The following is a 16,541-nucleotide window of genomic DNA, read 5'->3' as shown; positions in this document are numbered from 1 at the left end:
GTCTGTTTAAACCAACATCCTTATCGTTCAGCAGATTCATCACCGAGCAAACGCATGCGATTTTGCTATGCGAGGGGTCTGCGCTTTAGCAGGGGAGGAACCCTTTGATCTTGCCACTCCTGTTGGTACATATTCATCAAGATGGTAATCTTGTCAACTCCCGTGTTTAGGGTTGATGGATCTCTTAGTTGTTTTAATTGCCTTTCATGACCCCCCCCCACGCACACACACACACATTGATTCATAAGGCGTGATATTGGTTAGCAGCAGAAGGAGGATATGATATGTGGATGATGTATACTTCCGCTGGCAGCCTCCAGGCAGCTGCTCTATTCTGAGTGACTGACGGTTTGGGCTGAAGGTAAGAGGACTGCTAAATCTTCACTGCTGCTGCAGAAGTGGTGATTACCCTTGCTCTCCTGCAGTGGGGGGGGGGAGCATAAAGCATGTTGCTTGCAGTGACAAGGCTGCAGCCCTCTGGGCTTGGACTTGAGACGCCAGAGGAACCGGTCCCTCTGGTCGGACGTGGATAGCTGCCGACCCCCCCCCCCACACACACACACACACACTCCATCTTCTGAAACCAGCTACTACCAACCTTGAGCAAAGATCACCCCTGTCACTCAGACGAATGGTCAAGGTGAGGATTAGGGCTGGATTGTGTGTCCGGGATGAGCAGGTGTTGGGACACACTGCATTCTTGACATGCTCTGATGGTGACCACACTGACATGCACTGGTAGACAAGGGGACCACTATGTCTGTATCGTGCCATCCAAGTTATTTTGATTTTTAGAGCAAGTTGTGATCAATTTACATGTATACTTTTTTTAAAATTCTAGTTATGAAGTAATTACTTAAACTAGTGTTTAAATTATCCATAAAAAGGAAATTAAAATTAAATCTATTCTCAATCAAATCAGAGTTCCTGTTGCTGCTTTGTGGTTTGGACCTCAATATATTATAGGGGTCCTCTGTGTCCAAATTAAAGCACAAAATAGAAATAAGTTTTAAAGAATTAGAAAAATTACTTGCAAAATACAATAAGCAGGTGTATTCGTGAAATACATTTAAAAAAGTAAAATAGACCAAAATACAATTATTAATTCCCACTGCTGGAATAGTGGTTGTAAAAGACTTCTCACTCAGTTTATTTTTATTCATTTATTCAATTCATCAATATGAATGAGAAAAGTAGGGTGTGAAATCTTATGTTCTCCGCTGGCAGCTCAGGAGAAAAATAGTGAGTGAACCTTAAATTCAGATTCTTTTTTGTCTATTTGTGGACAGGTTTTTTTATTGATTTATTGATTTATTTCAGGAAAAAAAAAAGGTGTTTGTGGTAGTGACTGCACATCGAGGCTGTACAAATATCATTGGGGAAGGCTTGAGCACACGAAAACAGTTTTTGTAGTAATTGATGGCAGTAATACAGACATCTTGCAGTCGCCAGCACGTCACACTGGGAGCGGAGATGCACAGAAAGCAGTTTGCACGCAGGAGAAGATGCAGTGTGAACTCGTACAGAGCAGTTCAGCACGGAGAAGAAGCCTCAAACTTCACCCCTCCGTGTCAAAAGCCCTGCCTTCCTAAACACTGTCTGCCCTGAGGGAAGCCAAAAACCAGTCTGCACTCTACAGCAGGGGTCACTGTTGAACTGAAGCATTCGTTTAGGTTCCCATCCATCTGCCTCGCCCTCTCTTCATTTCCTCCCTCTCCTTCTCCCTTCACTGTCAGAGAAAATGTAGCATGACGGAGCTGGAACAATGGCTTGATTTAATATCTGGGTCATGCAAAAAAAATCTTCTAATCTTAACAAAGAGAATATTTATTAACTGTGGGGTGAGTGACTTACGGTGTAGGCTGCCGTTAACGGATAGATCAGGGATGAATAATTAAGTTTTGGGCTGCATCTGCATGGCAGAGGAGGTGAGTACAGTGGAGTGCAATGAGCGAGGTGCTACATAGTCAAAAGGGCTTGAGGGATGAATAGAAATAAGGCATTTGATTAACGTGGCGTGGTTTGGAGAAGGATGTGGTTTGGAGTTTTCTAGGTCATGGAAGTTAGTCGAGAGGGGGACGTGAGGGGCCACGATATCAGAGGTGGAATTTCTCGTTTTTTTTGTAGAGAACATAACCTTTAGGTGAGTTCAAGAGGCAGCGGGTAGCGATGCCTCGCTCTTTGGCTTTTTGTGCTGGAAAATCATTTGACTAATTCATTCCGCACAAAATGCCATCGCAAGAGTGCGAAAATACTGCAGCAGAATCAAGCCCAGCAGTAAGATATAAGACGGTTGGACATGTCAAAGGAAAAGCTCAGGTGTAAATAATACAATGTAGGCCCTGGTCCTGGTTTTAAGTGTTTTCTAGTGGAGTGTGTGTGTGTGTGTGTGTGTGTGTGTGTGTGTGTGAGTGTGTGTGAGAGGTCTACCTTTTAGGGTAGACCTTTTTTTGGCTAAACTATTAGCAACATTTTCTCCCCATCTCTGAAACACTTACGATATTGACATATTGAGTTTATTATCAGACTCTCTTTTAGTCTCTCATTTTATAAGACCAGCTTGTTTTTTAGGGGTGGTTGCGTTTTTGCAGGCTTCAGCTTTTATATATAATAGATATTTGGAGTAAGTGATTGGTTTCGATACTGTTCATGTATTGTGTTTTTTATTGTGTAGAAAAGAGGGTACAAAACAAGTGCAGACAAGTACATGAACACATATACGAGCCAAGGAATTGTACAAAGTAAGACGGGGACGACGAACAAAGGGGACATAAGGACACTGAGGAAAATAACATAGAGTTAGACTGAGGAGTATAAAAGTGAGAGGGGGAGTACCGTTCATATATTCATGACAATGTCGAAAATTGTACCATCAATTCGTAGCTCTTTCCCCTGAGCAGTCACGGCCCTCTTTCGAAATCATTTCCACCATCCGTAGAATACAATATATAAAGACAAACATTTGTAAGATAAGGAACACATCGGAACCGACCCAGCCGGTCCCTCATAAATCAGACGGCCATTTATCCATTTCCACTGACAGTGATGTAACAGTTACTCCTCACCAGACGAGAGGAGAGCATCTTAAGGGGCGGCTGATCAATGAGGGTCTTTAGACGAGGCTTTGTGAACAGAATACCGAAAAAGGCCTCTGGGAAAGTCTCACCCGGGGTCGCCCGATCATTCAGAGGCTCGGAGTGTCCGTTAGCTGCAGGCGAGGAGATCTGTCTTTAAACGCAGCTCCTTCAGTCAGGACGAACAGCAACTGGGGAGGACAAAGGGCCACAAGCTTATATAGTTACACAGTCTGAATATTAATTAGAGGGACACGGAAAGCTAACCTCTTCAACTCTGCTCTGTTGTTATTTTCAGATCAATTTTTGCTCTCTTGATCCCCTCTCCTTCACAGAGGTGCCAGCCGGTGTCATCAGCGCCACTCGCCACGGGCGATACCCGACCTTTGCCGCTCAAACTTCGGAATGCCCCCCTTTCCGCCTCAGCGGTCGTAAAAGGTATTTAAAGTCCTAAACCCACGGTGCTCTGGTGTTTGCGCATTGGATTTGGGAACATTACTGACTGATCGACTTAAAATTGGGATTATGCAGGGCTGTGATGAAACGCCCACAGTCAAAGTCAGTGTCTGTGAAAGAAGAGGTGCATGAATGTTAAAAGTTAAAGTGCTCTAAAATAAGCCTGGCATACAATTTATTAAAAAAAAGGTATAGAATGCTGGGTTAGTTTCCACAAAGTCAGTTTCATTGAACTGTAAGTTAGTGCTGTGTGTTATAGTTTATAGTGTCTGACTGTTGTGTTGATGTAGAGAACACTCATATACTATATTGAGGACAAACAGACCCTCATTTTAGACTTTTTATGAACACATTTTTGGACGCTTGCAACGACAGCTTGGCACAAAACAGGGCTAGCCACATTGGTATTGGGCCGTCTTTATCGTCATCGTTAAATGATAGTACAGAGTGAAGTGGGAGCAGCCATTGTTTCAGGAAATGTTCTCACCGCTCCATATTCCCATTTCACGATATCCTCAATGTACTTTAACGTGGAAACACTGTAATCTGCCAAATAATCACCAGATAGGTTGTGCTGAGAAATCCAGTTTAGTCCGTGGCAGACGGTTCTAAACACTCCAGTACCCATGAGGCTCGCCGCCATTGCTATGGAGAAAAAGCCAGTCCAAGGAGCGAATCAGAGAGCTTTTAACTGCAGTTTTCTCAACATGTGCGTAACAGAAATCCAAGCTCGGTGATGGGATATTTCTTGCCGAAACACAGGCTTGCAGCTTCAACTTTTTGTCAAAGAACCAGATATTTCTTCCTGCTGATTGAAGCTGCTCCAACTGTGAGTCCACAGTGTGATTATTACTTATTAATCATGTAGCTCTGTAGTGTGAGATGCTGATTTGAACCCTAAAAATCATTTTACATGCTCACTACTTTAACTCTGAGTAGTCAGGATGAGAGACACTGAAAAGGAAAGTGCTGCTAGTTCCAACCACAGAAGATGAAACCGGTGAGATTAATAACCCCATAGCCGCCATTAGCATAGCATCCTGTTCAAGGTGAATGAGAGAATTACAGCTAAGAAATCTTCTCAAATGATAAGCATGGCACAAACGTATAAATTATCGCTCGAATCTTTGCCATTCGTCGTAATTCCACTGAGAACTTTTTCTGCCTTCAGGGCTTTTGGATCAGATCCATCATGAGAAGTGTGAGAGGAGTGCATGGCAGGGCAGACTTTAGCTTGTATTTAGCTTTGTACTTTAATTATCGTACCAGGCTTTTATTCCACATGTTTTCACTCTGCTCGTTGATGAATATTCATATACGAAAATAGACTTTAGGCCTGAAATGAATCGCTCACCGTTCCACTGATTGATTGGTTGATTGCCACACCAACATCGTCTAAATTGCATCGAAGATAAAGACAGAGACTGCAAATAAAGAATACTTTATATATCCAATTTCTGCAAAGCCATATCTTTGTGCAGTAAATAATATGCAGTGTGTGTGTGTGTATATGCTTTTATTGGGCGCCAAGAACACCTTGAGCCATAAAGATTGAGATCCAGCATATTCCAGCTGTGGAAGAACATCCAATAATCATCTCACAAACTTTTTATTTTTATTTTACTCTCCCGTTCATCCAGCATCCAAAAGCCACACGAATAAATCCGTTTTTTATTTATCAAATACAACCAGTTTCACGAGGAAATAAAGGTGCGTTTTTTTATATGCAGAGCTGTATTTGAGAGAATATTAGACCCTAATCTCTAACGGACTGAAAATCAACCATCTTCTTCTTTGATGACCTGTCTCTGCTGGTTTGTCCGATGTGCTTTGTGACGGGATATGAGAGGCGGCTCGTGAAAGTCTATCAAGCTGTCACGCTGTTGATTGCATGGCAATGGTGTCATCGCACCCCCCTCTGATGGATGAGGCGCCCTACGAAGACCGACTGGAGGAGACAGATGACTGCGATAGTGCGAATGTAACTGTCCCCCAGCGAGGGGGGGGGGCACAGTCTGGCTTTCGCAGGAGCGAGTGGAGAGTCTTTCCAGGCTTCGAGGTAGTTAAAAGGCTTCGCCGTGGGAAAAGGTACTTATCTGTCTGTGCTGATAGGGTGGTAGGGGGGGGGGGGGGGGAGGTGGTTTCCTGGGAGCCAGATTGAGACTACTCCAGAATGCTGCCTAAATCATTCGCTGTGAGCGTAACAACGACATAGATTTTAAATAATCAGACGGCAAAGGGAAGACAATCACAAGTGGTCAGAACTGAAGGTAAAACATGATTATAATCATGCAGAGGGCAATCAAATCAGACCTGGGGGACAGAGTTTCACCCCGAGATTCTTTGATGGACTGTGTGACACAGAATAATTCATCTGTGGACAGACAGCAGCAGGAGGCTCTTATTGTCACTCCCCAGAGGCTTTGCGCTTTATTAAGAGGCGGGGCTCTTAACATCAGACAGGAAGGGTATGTACGCCACTCTCCTTTGTGTCGTAATCCACGGTGGGTGTTCATACTGTACAGATTTTCAAAAAATGGTGACTGGAGACCATTTTCTTTGACTTTTAATTGTGTTGATCCAAGTGCAAATTCCAATAATGTGATAAAAGCACTTACACTGTTGCGGTGTAACGTGTCAGGAATGGCTGTGGAAAAAGCTACATTTCAACAGGAAAAAAGATGAATTATTTATTGCTCTGGCAGATTTTATTACTCGCTTGTAGCCTATTTAACGTTAGCTTCCATAAACGACATCATCAAAATACGTGAATTGAATTAAGCGCGGTTGTTTTATCGCGTTTAGATTAAACTTTTCACCGGTAAGAAAAGAAATTTGATATTTCTTCTTTTAAAAGTTACATAGTCTCGTTTTATCGACTCAAAGCTGATTAAAGTTTAATTGGGTCTTCTTCTTTTGAGACAAAAATGATTACAAGAAACAGACTTTCAAGGTCATATACATAGCTTATGAGTTAAGAAAAGAAATTAGCAGAAAATGAAAAGAGAGGAATAAAAAAACAAGGTGAAAAGTATGTGGACACCCGATGGTTACACCCATGTGTTATTGGTTAAAGGCTTAGCAGTAGGTTGAAATCGTGCAGGCCGGTCAAGTTCTTCCTCACCAAACTCTGAAAACGACATCTTTATGGACCTGGCTTTCGTGCAAGACCGTCGAAAACGCCAGCGTGTGCTGTAGCATTAAGATTGGAACTAAGCCCCAACCATGACAAACAGCCAGCAAAATGAACAAAAAGGGTTCTTTTTCCAACCTACTCTCTTCTGCCTCCACACTGTAGCCTACAGTGTGCCCAACCTTTCTCTGCCAGTTCCAGCAAGGCCAGAGAAAAAGCAGAGCGACGGACTGAACCTCTCCCGCGCTGCAAGGTCGAGCAGATGGCGGCGGGAAACGAACCGGTCAGACGGCCGAATAAGACAAACTGACCACGCTGGCGGCTTCTCTTCGATATTTCAGCCCCCCTGCGTATCAAATGCCACGCTGTTAAAACAAGCAGCCAAATCCCCAACAATGGCTCTGAAACGGGCCACGTTCACATCAAACAAAGTGGACAATGACTCCCTCTTTCATGGGCGGGTGGATGCCATCGTCGGGCAATTTCACTTCATTCCTGAACCCGGCTTTAATTATCGCTTTCGATGAGGCCTGTCACATTGTAGCACATTGCACCATTACACCATGTAGCGGAGCGGTGTCGCAATCCCAGGAGGCCGAGCCAATGAACTCCCATCTGGCCGAGTGGATGTGACTGATGGCCGAACAAGTGTCATTTCCTGCAAATGTGAATCTGCAGAAAAGGAGCTGGGGCTGCCCTCTGTGTGTGTGTGTGTGTGTGTGTGTGTGTACATTTCCAGGAGGAAGTTGTAATTATATGAACAGGAATTGTGACAAATGTTGTTCTCCAAGCACCGACATTATGTTTAATGGTGGTATTCTCGTCGGCCCACGCTAGGCTCGTTTAATCCCACTCTGTTTTTCCAGTCCCTCCACTGTCGAACGTTCCTCTTCCTCCTCCCCGCCACTTATTCTGCCACGCGCAGAGCATTCCTCTCCTCGTTCAAACACTGCCTCCAGAACTCCTGCCCTTTGTTAAAATACTCCCCTCGTCTTTCACTTTCTTTTTCCCCTCATTTGATTTTTTTTTTTCACTCTCGAGTGCGCGGTGCTCCCACCTCTGGAATGCAGAGGCTCTTTTTTTTGTGTGCCAAAAAAACCCCCGGCGGAGGAGACAGTGATGCATTGTCTGTCTCTTTATTGTCGTCACGACTCAAGGGCAGCAACATTGTTTTGAGGATAAATTGCAGCTCTGTCGTTTTGATATCTGTGTTTTTTTTTCTTCCTTTGTTTTGAGGCGATTAAATAAATCCACAATTGAGGACGCCGTCTTTTCTCTTGGAATTTGGGGATTTTACATTCTACTGTTGAATTGCTGCACATGCTGGTTGTGTGAGGGGCTGATTCCTGTACTGTTGCACTGATTAAAGTTAAAGAAATAGTTTGACATTTTGAGAAATATTTTGAGAAATCTTCACTTCGTTGCTGAGACTTAGATCGTCTGTAGGAAATATGAAGTTAGGCTTTATCCAAAAGACAGAAAAAAAGGTTTAATCCATAAACCACAAATTGTTGTTTTTACAGTTTTGGTTATGCTAAGCTAAGCTAACCATCTCCAGCTGGCTCCAGCTGAAAAACTATTTCCATAAGAGATGAGTGTGTACAGTATTTCACACAGAAGTTTTACAAAATATTTCTAACTCAATGTCCACTTACTTACTTCTTTCAACCGTTAATATGTGACTGAAGCTCCACTAGATTTTGCTCAGGTGCCTGTCTGACTATCACATGATCTGTGTGCTCATGAAGGCCATGAGATGTGGATGAAAGCTCTGGGAAAGTAAATTGTACTCCTACTACGTATTGAGGTGTGATCCGTATCTCTCCGCTACATTTTTTATATGCGATGGCTTTGAAATCGCACATTAATATGAAAAAAACAATAATCTGAGCACTGTTTACACAGGTTTGGGTGTTTTCTAGAAGCACTGTTGAACACGGGCAGAATGAATTACACTTGATCACACTTTGTGTGTGAAAGGAGAGCACTTATCTCAAGTCATTACCGGAATTTCTTCCCTTGTTATGAGAAAAACACGATTTTGAGGCTCAAAAGGGATTAACTCGCCACGACAGATAACTCGGCAGCGTAGAATAGCTATTATCATCGTATATCTATACAATTATGGCAGCAAAGCAGCAAACTATCATTACCGAACATGAGCTCGGTTACTAAAGAAGAAGAGATGTTCACAAAGCTGATTTAAAGATGTCACCCCGGGGAAGGAAAATACCCACATTTGTATGAAAATGGAGTTTTGATGTAAACACAAGGTGGGTTTTCCCTTTTTCGAGCCATTTTTCTTCTGGCGGATGACAAAACTTATTCCAGTGAACAGACTGGGTGATATCACAAAGGCTGTGGAACAAAATCATGCTTCTGAAATCTGAATATCATTATTGACAAGAAGCTGAGAAAGTCTTTGCTGCCCTTGAAATTCCTCGAGGTTGTTCAAGGAAATTAAATCTCATTCTGTCGAGTTCACCTGAAAAACCAGACTGAAAATATGTTTGAAAGACTTCTGTGGTCTTTGAATCAGGTGACCCCTCGTCTGAAAAGAAATAGACTGTAATTAATGTAGTCCCACTTTCGAGGGGAAAGTAATGACAGTGCGGCTGGAAAATAGCAATTTGAGTTGAGTCAGTTGATCTAACTTTCTGAGGCTTACAATCTGCAGCATTTGAAGTGTCTGTAAGAAAATGTCAAAAGGAAGAGACATATTTGTGGTATGAAAAAGAAGAAACCATATTATTGCTGCTCTGCTGCTGCCATGCCAGTGGAAATACCACTAATCTGCCTCTCTCTCTCTTTTCCTTTCTCTTTTTTTTCCCATGGAAAGCTGGATTTGGGGAGAAAATAAAAAAAAGCCTTGCCTCTTACCTCCTCCTCCTCCTCCAGCCTTCACATCCGGGTCAGTTGGGTTGGTTGGAGCTGGATGTTGCCTTCAGGTGTCCCTCGTAAACTGGGAAACTTTAAAGTTTTGAAGTTGTAAACACATCTTTTGATGCATTTGAATACATTTGTTACCTTTTTTTAGAAATTGACTGACACAGAAGAACAATGTGTGATGCAGCAGAATGTATAAAATGAAGGATAATGTAAATGTGTATTGATCACTTGATTTGTTTATGTAGTTAAGTGAACAGTTCTGGCTATGCACATACAGAAAGACATTTAAATCAGTAGAGCTGCAAAAACAAATTAGTAAAATGTGCTTTTCTAATGTGATTCAATGTCTGCAGGTGATAGCAGGTTATTGGAAAAGCTTGTTATGTGCATATAGTCATAAAAAGTGACTTAATTTGTTAACAAAGTTGCTTTTATTACGCTGAAATTACTTTAATGATATATTATTGACACACACGGACAGTTGAGACTCCATGTCCCTCCAGGTGAAGGTAAGTTAACATGTCACAAATACTTTTAAAAATATAATATTTAAACTGTAATTGTTGAGTGGCTTCCATGCTTTCTCCAACCAATCAGTCTGCCAGTGTCCGCTCAAGGTATCGCATAAATCCCCCTCAATTATGTTTACTTCTTCGCTCGGTCGCTTTTTGAACAGCGGAGCTGTCAATACCGATCTTTGAGACATCACGTGAAGGTGCCACAAGTTGAGCAGCTCCCAGTTAACGCGAAGGCAGACTGATGATCCAGCTGCTGTGCGTGTGAGTGTGTGCGCGCTGACATGGATACAACTGGCGTTGGGTGTTGAAAACTGGACACAGTGTTGCGGTGACACTGGGGGGACTTCAAAGGAGCGGTCAAAACTTCTTCCACGGCCGCACTCATGTGATTTTGAGCCATGTCCAAGAGCCTGAAGAAGAGGAAGAACCACTGGACTAACAAAGTCCACGAGAGTGTCCTTTGCAGGAATGAGGAGGGGGAGCTGGGGCTCGAGTTGAAGGGCGGCGCGGAGAACGGACAGTTCCCGGTTATCGGCGCGCTTCTCCCGGACGCAGCGGCGTGCCACAGCGGCAAACTCTTCCAGGATGAACTCCTGCTGGAAGTCAACGACACCCCGGTGGCCGGACTCACCACCAGGGACGTGCACGCCGTGGTCAAACACAGCAAAGACCCGGTCCGACTCAAGTGTGTCAAACAAGGTGAGGCTTTTTTCTTTTTTTTCTTTTACGCTTTCACACCAACATTACAACATTTCGTTTTTCGGACATTTTTGAAAACCCTTTGCTTTTTCACACGCTTTTTGTGTTTTGACAGCAGGGCTATTGTCTCCCAAAAAAACTGATAGCCTCCCCAATGCTCGATGCTAAAAACAAACCATGTGGAGAAAATGTACTTTTTGTGTTGTTAAAAGTCTTCTGCACCCCAAACATGTATATTCTCTAAGCAGTCGTTGTTGTAAAGAGGTGTTTTAGGCGTGTTTTGGTTGTGCTGGTCGGCTCTGGTTCCTGTGTGGTGGAGCTTTTTAGGGGGTGTGTTACATTTGGGGCAGTCAGAAAATACACACTCCAGTCCTGCACACAAGTATGTAAGTAATACAGGTATTACACATATATATTACCACACTGATGCTGTACTGTAATACCAAACTAAGTCTGCTTCACATGCACACACAAAAATAAGTTCAGCTCATATTTTACAATCATATATTTTATTGTGTATATTGTATTATTTCTGTATATGGAAACAGTTAGTCGATCCACAGAAAGTTAATCAGTAATCATTTAGAATTTGGTTTATTAGTCGTTTGTGTCATTTCTTTAAAGCAACAGTGATAAATGATCTAGTTTCATCTCCACAAAATGTCGACAGCTGCAGATTTTCTTCATTATCTATGATGGTAAACTGAATATTTTTGGGGTTTGGGACTGTTGATCAGTCAAAACAAGAAGTTTGAATACATGCTTGATTTCTGGAAAGTAGTTATGGACACTTTTCACTATTTTCTGACGCATCGTGACCAAACGACGATGGTAACGGTGATGCTGTATGTGGACGGAAACCTTTGGGGATAGTTTTAGTGTAAAGGTTTGAGTTCTGTCTTGAGGGAGAGAGAATTGCTCTTTATTTTTAACCTTTGAATCACAAATGTACGTACAAAGCAGACATTAAAGAATGCAATATTTATCATCCAATTTGCACTCCATTAAGTGGACTAAATTGAATTTGGAGAGGATATTGGATAATCATTACAGCAAGTCCCTATTTCAGCATTATAGTGGCGTCATAAGAAATGAAAACTACCATAGAGTATGATAAGGTCACGGACACAGCAGAAGTCCCCTCAGGAATATTTCTTTTTTTTTTGAGCAGGAAGTGTAGTGGATTGCTTAAGCAAAGTGATGTGGTTTCACTTTCCGGGCACATGAAGCCAAGGCTGTGCTGTCCATAGTTGTTGGGAGACATTTTTGAATCGCACGCAGCAGCCAGAACCTCCACGTTGACTCTCACCTTTTAAAAAGAACGAAAATAAAAGAGCACAAGTCATGTGAATTCGCCCTAACTAGCACCAACTCCATCCAACGCTTGTCAACTTGTGTCCCCTGGATGTGAAGCTCTTATGTCACGGACACACTGGTGTGGTTGCCGGTGTCTTTGATCCTCGCTGCTAATGACGCTGTCTTGCATTGTGAGTTAAGAGGAGGATCTGTGGGCTCTGATTTTGGGGTGAATCTGTGGGCCTGTAAGAGGCTTTGGATCAAAGTCTTAGCCTGTGTGTGTGTGAGACGGTGTGGATGTGGTTTGTGCGTTCAGCGTCACACCGGGGATTTATTCCAAAAGGCAGCCAAGCCTATATCAAACTAATGTGTTACTTTTCCCCCCATGAAATATTCATATCCTCCAGTGGTTTCTGAAGTGATTGATATCCTCCCGCTGCTCCGCTCGTGTTTGCTCGATTGGTTGTTGACGCCGTCAAGTTGTTTTAAAAAAATGGTTGATATGTACATTAGTAAACATGTTCACAAGTAAATATTACGGGGCGGGGGTACCCTGTGTTCAATAACAGATATTTCAACTCTTATAGTCTGTCTAAGTGTGCTCCTTATTGAGGAGAAAGCCAAAGAGCACAGTGCATTATTATCACAATCATCCAGGCTACATGTCTGCTTTATGCTCGTTTTATGGTTCTTTAAAGTGTGTGCAATAAAAAGTAATTTGTTTATAGATTTCTTTTATTGATTTGCTTGCTTTAGAGCCACAACGTGCTTCTCAACACTTTATTTCACATGCTCTATAACGCTCCACATGACATGGCAGCGAATACTCTCGTTGACCAGGAGATGTAGAAGCACTTAACACTCCGTTTAGCTGCATGAGTGTAGCATAGCAGGGAGCTATCGTGTAGCGGGTGGGTCTGATCCCAGATAAAGTACTGTTAAACTTAACTTTGAGAATAGTTTTGGACTGACAAGATATTCGATGAATATGTTAGTTTAGCGGCGCAAGAAGAAAATGAATTGAAAGATTAATCGGAAAATGTAAATAAGTAGTTTGAGTCCTAAGTACTGGGGCTGTTTGTCTGTTAGTGTTTCCCAGCATTGGCCACTTCCACATTTGAGTGATGAGACTGACTGATCCGTCTCCTAAAATCCCAGCAGCTGCACACAAAGAGGTTCAAGGTTACAGGATCATTTATTGTCATTCTGCAACACAGGATTGCACGAAATCTAGTTTTAGCCTCGTCCATTTATGCTTCACAAGAAAAACATGACAATAAAAACACAGCAGTGCATTTCTTTACTGTATTTGGAGGAAAGAACTTTGACTTTGTCTGAGCACCGAGCATCATTGCTGTAAACACAGAGTCCATCGCTCTGTCCTTCTGTCCGCCCGTCAAGTGCAGCTTGATCCGGGATGCCGACATGGAGTCAGGTCTCTGCAAAGATGTGGGCTCAACAGTCACCGTGAGCAGGTTGCTGGCTTTGCCTGAAGTCTTATTTCAGCCATGTTATTCTTGCTGCACCCTGACATCAGACAGCCAGGAGCAGGCTGGGTAGTTGAGTAGCCTCAGGTCCCAGCTGGGTTAGCTTAGCTTCCGTCTCGGGCTCTCTTCCGGGGGGCAATCCGACTGGGTGGTCGGGAGTTGCCGTGGGCGTTGATCGTCTGAAGGTCCACCGCATTTCACCCAATCCTAATGCTCCCTTTTCCAATGTTGACGAGTGCAGTCTGTCACGTGCCGGTTGTGCTCCAGTAATACAGATAAAAAGACAACAAATTAAGATATAAATGGAGCAGAATCCATGGCAGGTACCGGCCACAGCATCTACATGCTCTGCTGTCAGGTATCGGCTTGTTAAAGAGATAACCTTCATTATAAATGTTAAAGTTTACAGAGTAGTTCACCAGGTCAAACGGATCCAACAAACAAAAGTGTCATCAAACATTTTCAAATTGACAGTTCCACTTCTTCTCCTACAAAAGCTAATGCCAGTGCCCATAACTCAACACTGTCACATTCTTAATAACAGCTGTGTGCAATATTGGGAAGCATTTACTGTCAACAGAAGCTACAGAAAGTGTTTTGAATAAATAAACATCACTTCTTTTACTCGTACCAGCAGATCTTTTTCTCCATTGTGCTCGTGCTCCCACTCAGCTTCACAGCTATGGTGGACAAATCACTGAGATTTAGATAAATACAGGTTGTTGGTGTAACTGCTAGAGCGTACGAGTGTAAACAGAAAAATGTTATCCTCCAGTATTGGGTGTGCTTTAAAAAATCGTTCTGCATTTCTAAGCACAAATATATAATTAAAGGATGAAATAACACCCAGCAATAATGACAGCACAGCGCTCTTTTAAATTCTGACCACATTTTGTCACACAGCAAAAGTGCTCTTGAGTTCAGGTGAAGGTTTCGGTCAAACTCACAGTGAACAGCTGCTCGCTATGTCCTTTTACAAAACATATCTTTGATTCACAGGAGGCACTTTCAAATCGACAAACTGCCAGCAATGAAAGCCGAAACCGTCTCAGATATTTGGTTACGACGGACGAGTCCCAATAAAAGCATCACTGATCAGTTTAAATGCACGCTCCCTCTCCAGAGGACTTTCAATAATACATCAAGTCCGCTGCTGCACCAATGTCCCGACTGTAAAAGTGCTGTCCCTTCCCTCTTGAGGTGCCTTGTCTGAATTGCCAACTTTCATTACGATCTTCTCTGTAATTAAAAAAAAAAAAAAAAAAAAAAAAAGGGCCCGCTCGTCATGATTCACTTCCTCTCTGTTACAGTGATCATGAATCATGTTTATGCATTTAATCACTTACTACGTACTTTAATATGACTTTCATTTTTCACAGCGTCTGAAATCCTGAGGCTCTATCCCATTTTACACACACACACACACACACACACACTATTAGGTGTTTCATTAGTCTGTGAGGATTCGATTAGATTGCCAACAGCAATCAGGCCTGCCCTGTAAGACGTAATTAGGATCTCCTCAAAACACTGATGAGTATATCAGAGAACATAAGGCACAATTACATTCCCAGAGGCCCAGTGAATTCTCATTAGAGCAATGCATTATGGGTAATGTAAGGATGGGACTGATGGCTAATGTAACCCCTGTAGATTTAAAGCCAGTAACGGTCAATGTCGGAATTTTGAACCCTCTTAAAGCACTGATATACTTGTTTTAAACTTCAAATTTGTGTGCGCATGATGAGCATTTTTGTTGGGATGCACATATTTTACTCGGTGGATTGGTGCCATTATTGGATCAGGTATCGGCCAGACCATTGGGATGAAAGGAACTCTGGGTATTTGGCATTTGCAGATACGCTGAGCTAAGTATCCTGCCATACTTGATAGCATTGGTTGTGCTAAGCGTTAGCAAGATGAAGCCGGTGAACGGTGCGGGTACTATGTCGGGCAGTGAAGTCAGCACCAGACTCTGAACAGACTACAACGATGTCGGAGAGCTTTGGACAAGCTAATAAAGCTTGTTGCCTCTGCTGCTCTTTCAAAGACTGACACTCTGTGAAATGCAACAGAGGGTCAACCGGTCAACATTGGAGTCTGCATACTCGCGTCAGGCCAAGGTATCAAAAGCTTTTATTGTGAAGCAGGTTCAGCAGGAAGTTATCGTTTTAAATGAACCGTATCGTCACACAGCAAACGCATGGCTCTAGAAGAGAGAGCACTCTGAAAATGAACAAATTACCTTTCAACTGAAACGCACAGCGATCAACTTGGATCTCCATTAAGATCTTGAGTTCCATCACAATTAAGCTGCACTATAGTAACCCCGTCGAGTGCTCCCATTATGTTTACGCTGGACAAAATAAGCGATGATTCAGTCCATATCTGCTGCTTACTGGAGATTTTTTAATCCTCCAGGTACACACAAAGCATGCGGGCGAATAAGCCAACAATGCCACAAGTGTTCCAAATCCATTCCCTCTCCACTCAGTCTTACCTTAGATAATCTGCATGAAGAGTAAACATTGAAACTGTAATTCATAAATAATGCTGCCAACGCATCAAGATAAATCAGCTTTATATCACTCCCTGCTCCTTTCCCTCCCTCTCACACACACTGAAATGCCCCAGTTCAGCTTCCTATTTCAGCTCCACTGAAGGATTAATGCAGCCGGCTATGGAGGCTGTCACTGCATGTTTCACTGCCACCACGGTGAGAAGCTCTTACAGCGGCTGCACTCTGGCTGCGAACTGTACGCTGATCGGGCCTCGCCGAGTGGTGTTGGGTACAGGTGAGGGCAGACAGTTCCAGGTCAGCCGAAGGCAGTCGGCGTACTCGCCGGGTACCCACTTAGCATTAGCCGCTGTTGGGGGAAAGTCATTACAGCAGCCTGAGCACAGAGATGGCAGCACCTATTTAGCTCTAAAAGGTTGTATAAGAGCGGGGCGCTAGGGATGGCCCTGACGGTTGGTCTGTTGGTCATCC

At 43.0% G+C, this 16,541-nt stretch overlaps 1 protein-coding gene across 10 annotated transcripts in view; it reads left to right on the top strand.

Moving 5' to 3' along the window:
• Positions 1-10,287: 10,287 nt before the first annotated feature.
• magi2a (membrane associated guanylate kinase, WW and PDZ domain containing 2a) overlaps positions 10,288-16,541 on the top strand; it is a 155,307-nt gene continuing 149,053 nt past the window's right edge. For all 10 annotated transcript variants that reach the window (XM_031858855.1, XM_031858854.1, XM_031858851.1 and 7 more), the window contains exon 1: positions 10,288-10,769. In XM_031858855.1, the coding sequence (XP_031714715.1) occupies positions 10,469-10,769 (301 nt within the window). In that variant the 5' untranslated portion in view covers positions 10,288-10,468. The remainder of the gene's footprint in view (positions 10,770-16,541) is intronic.

Source organism: Anarrhichthys ocellatus, unplaced genomic scaffold (genome assembly GCF_004355925.1).
Source record: "Anarrhichthys ocellatus isolate YVR2014 unplaced genomic scaffold, GSC_Weel_1.0 scaffold21, whole genome shotgun sequence".
Classification (NCBI taxonomy): domain Eukaryota; kingdom Metazoa; phylum Chordata; class Actinopteri; order Perciformes; family Anarhichadidae; genus Anarrhichthys; species Anarrhichthys ocellatus.
Note: the sequence above shows the minus strand (reverse complement) of the source record. Positions and strands in the feature narration are given on the sequence as shown.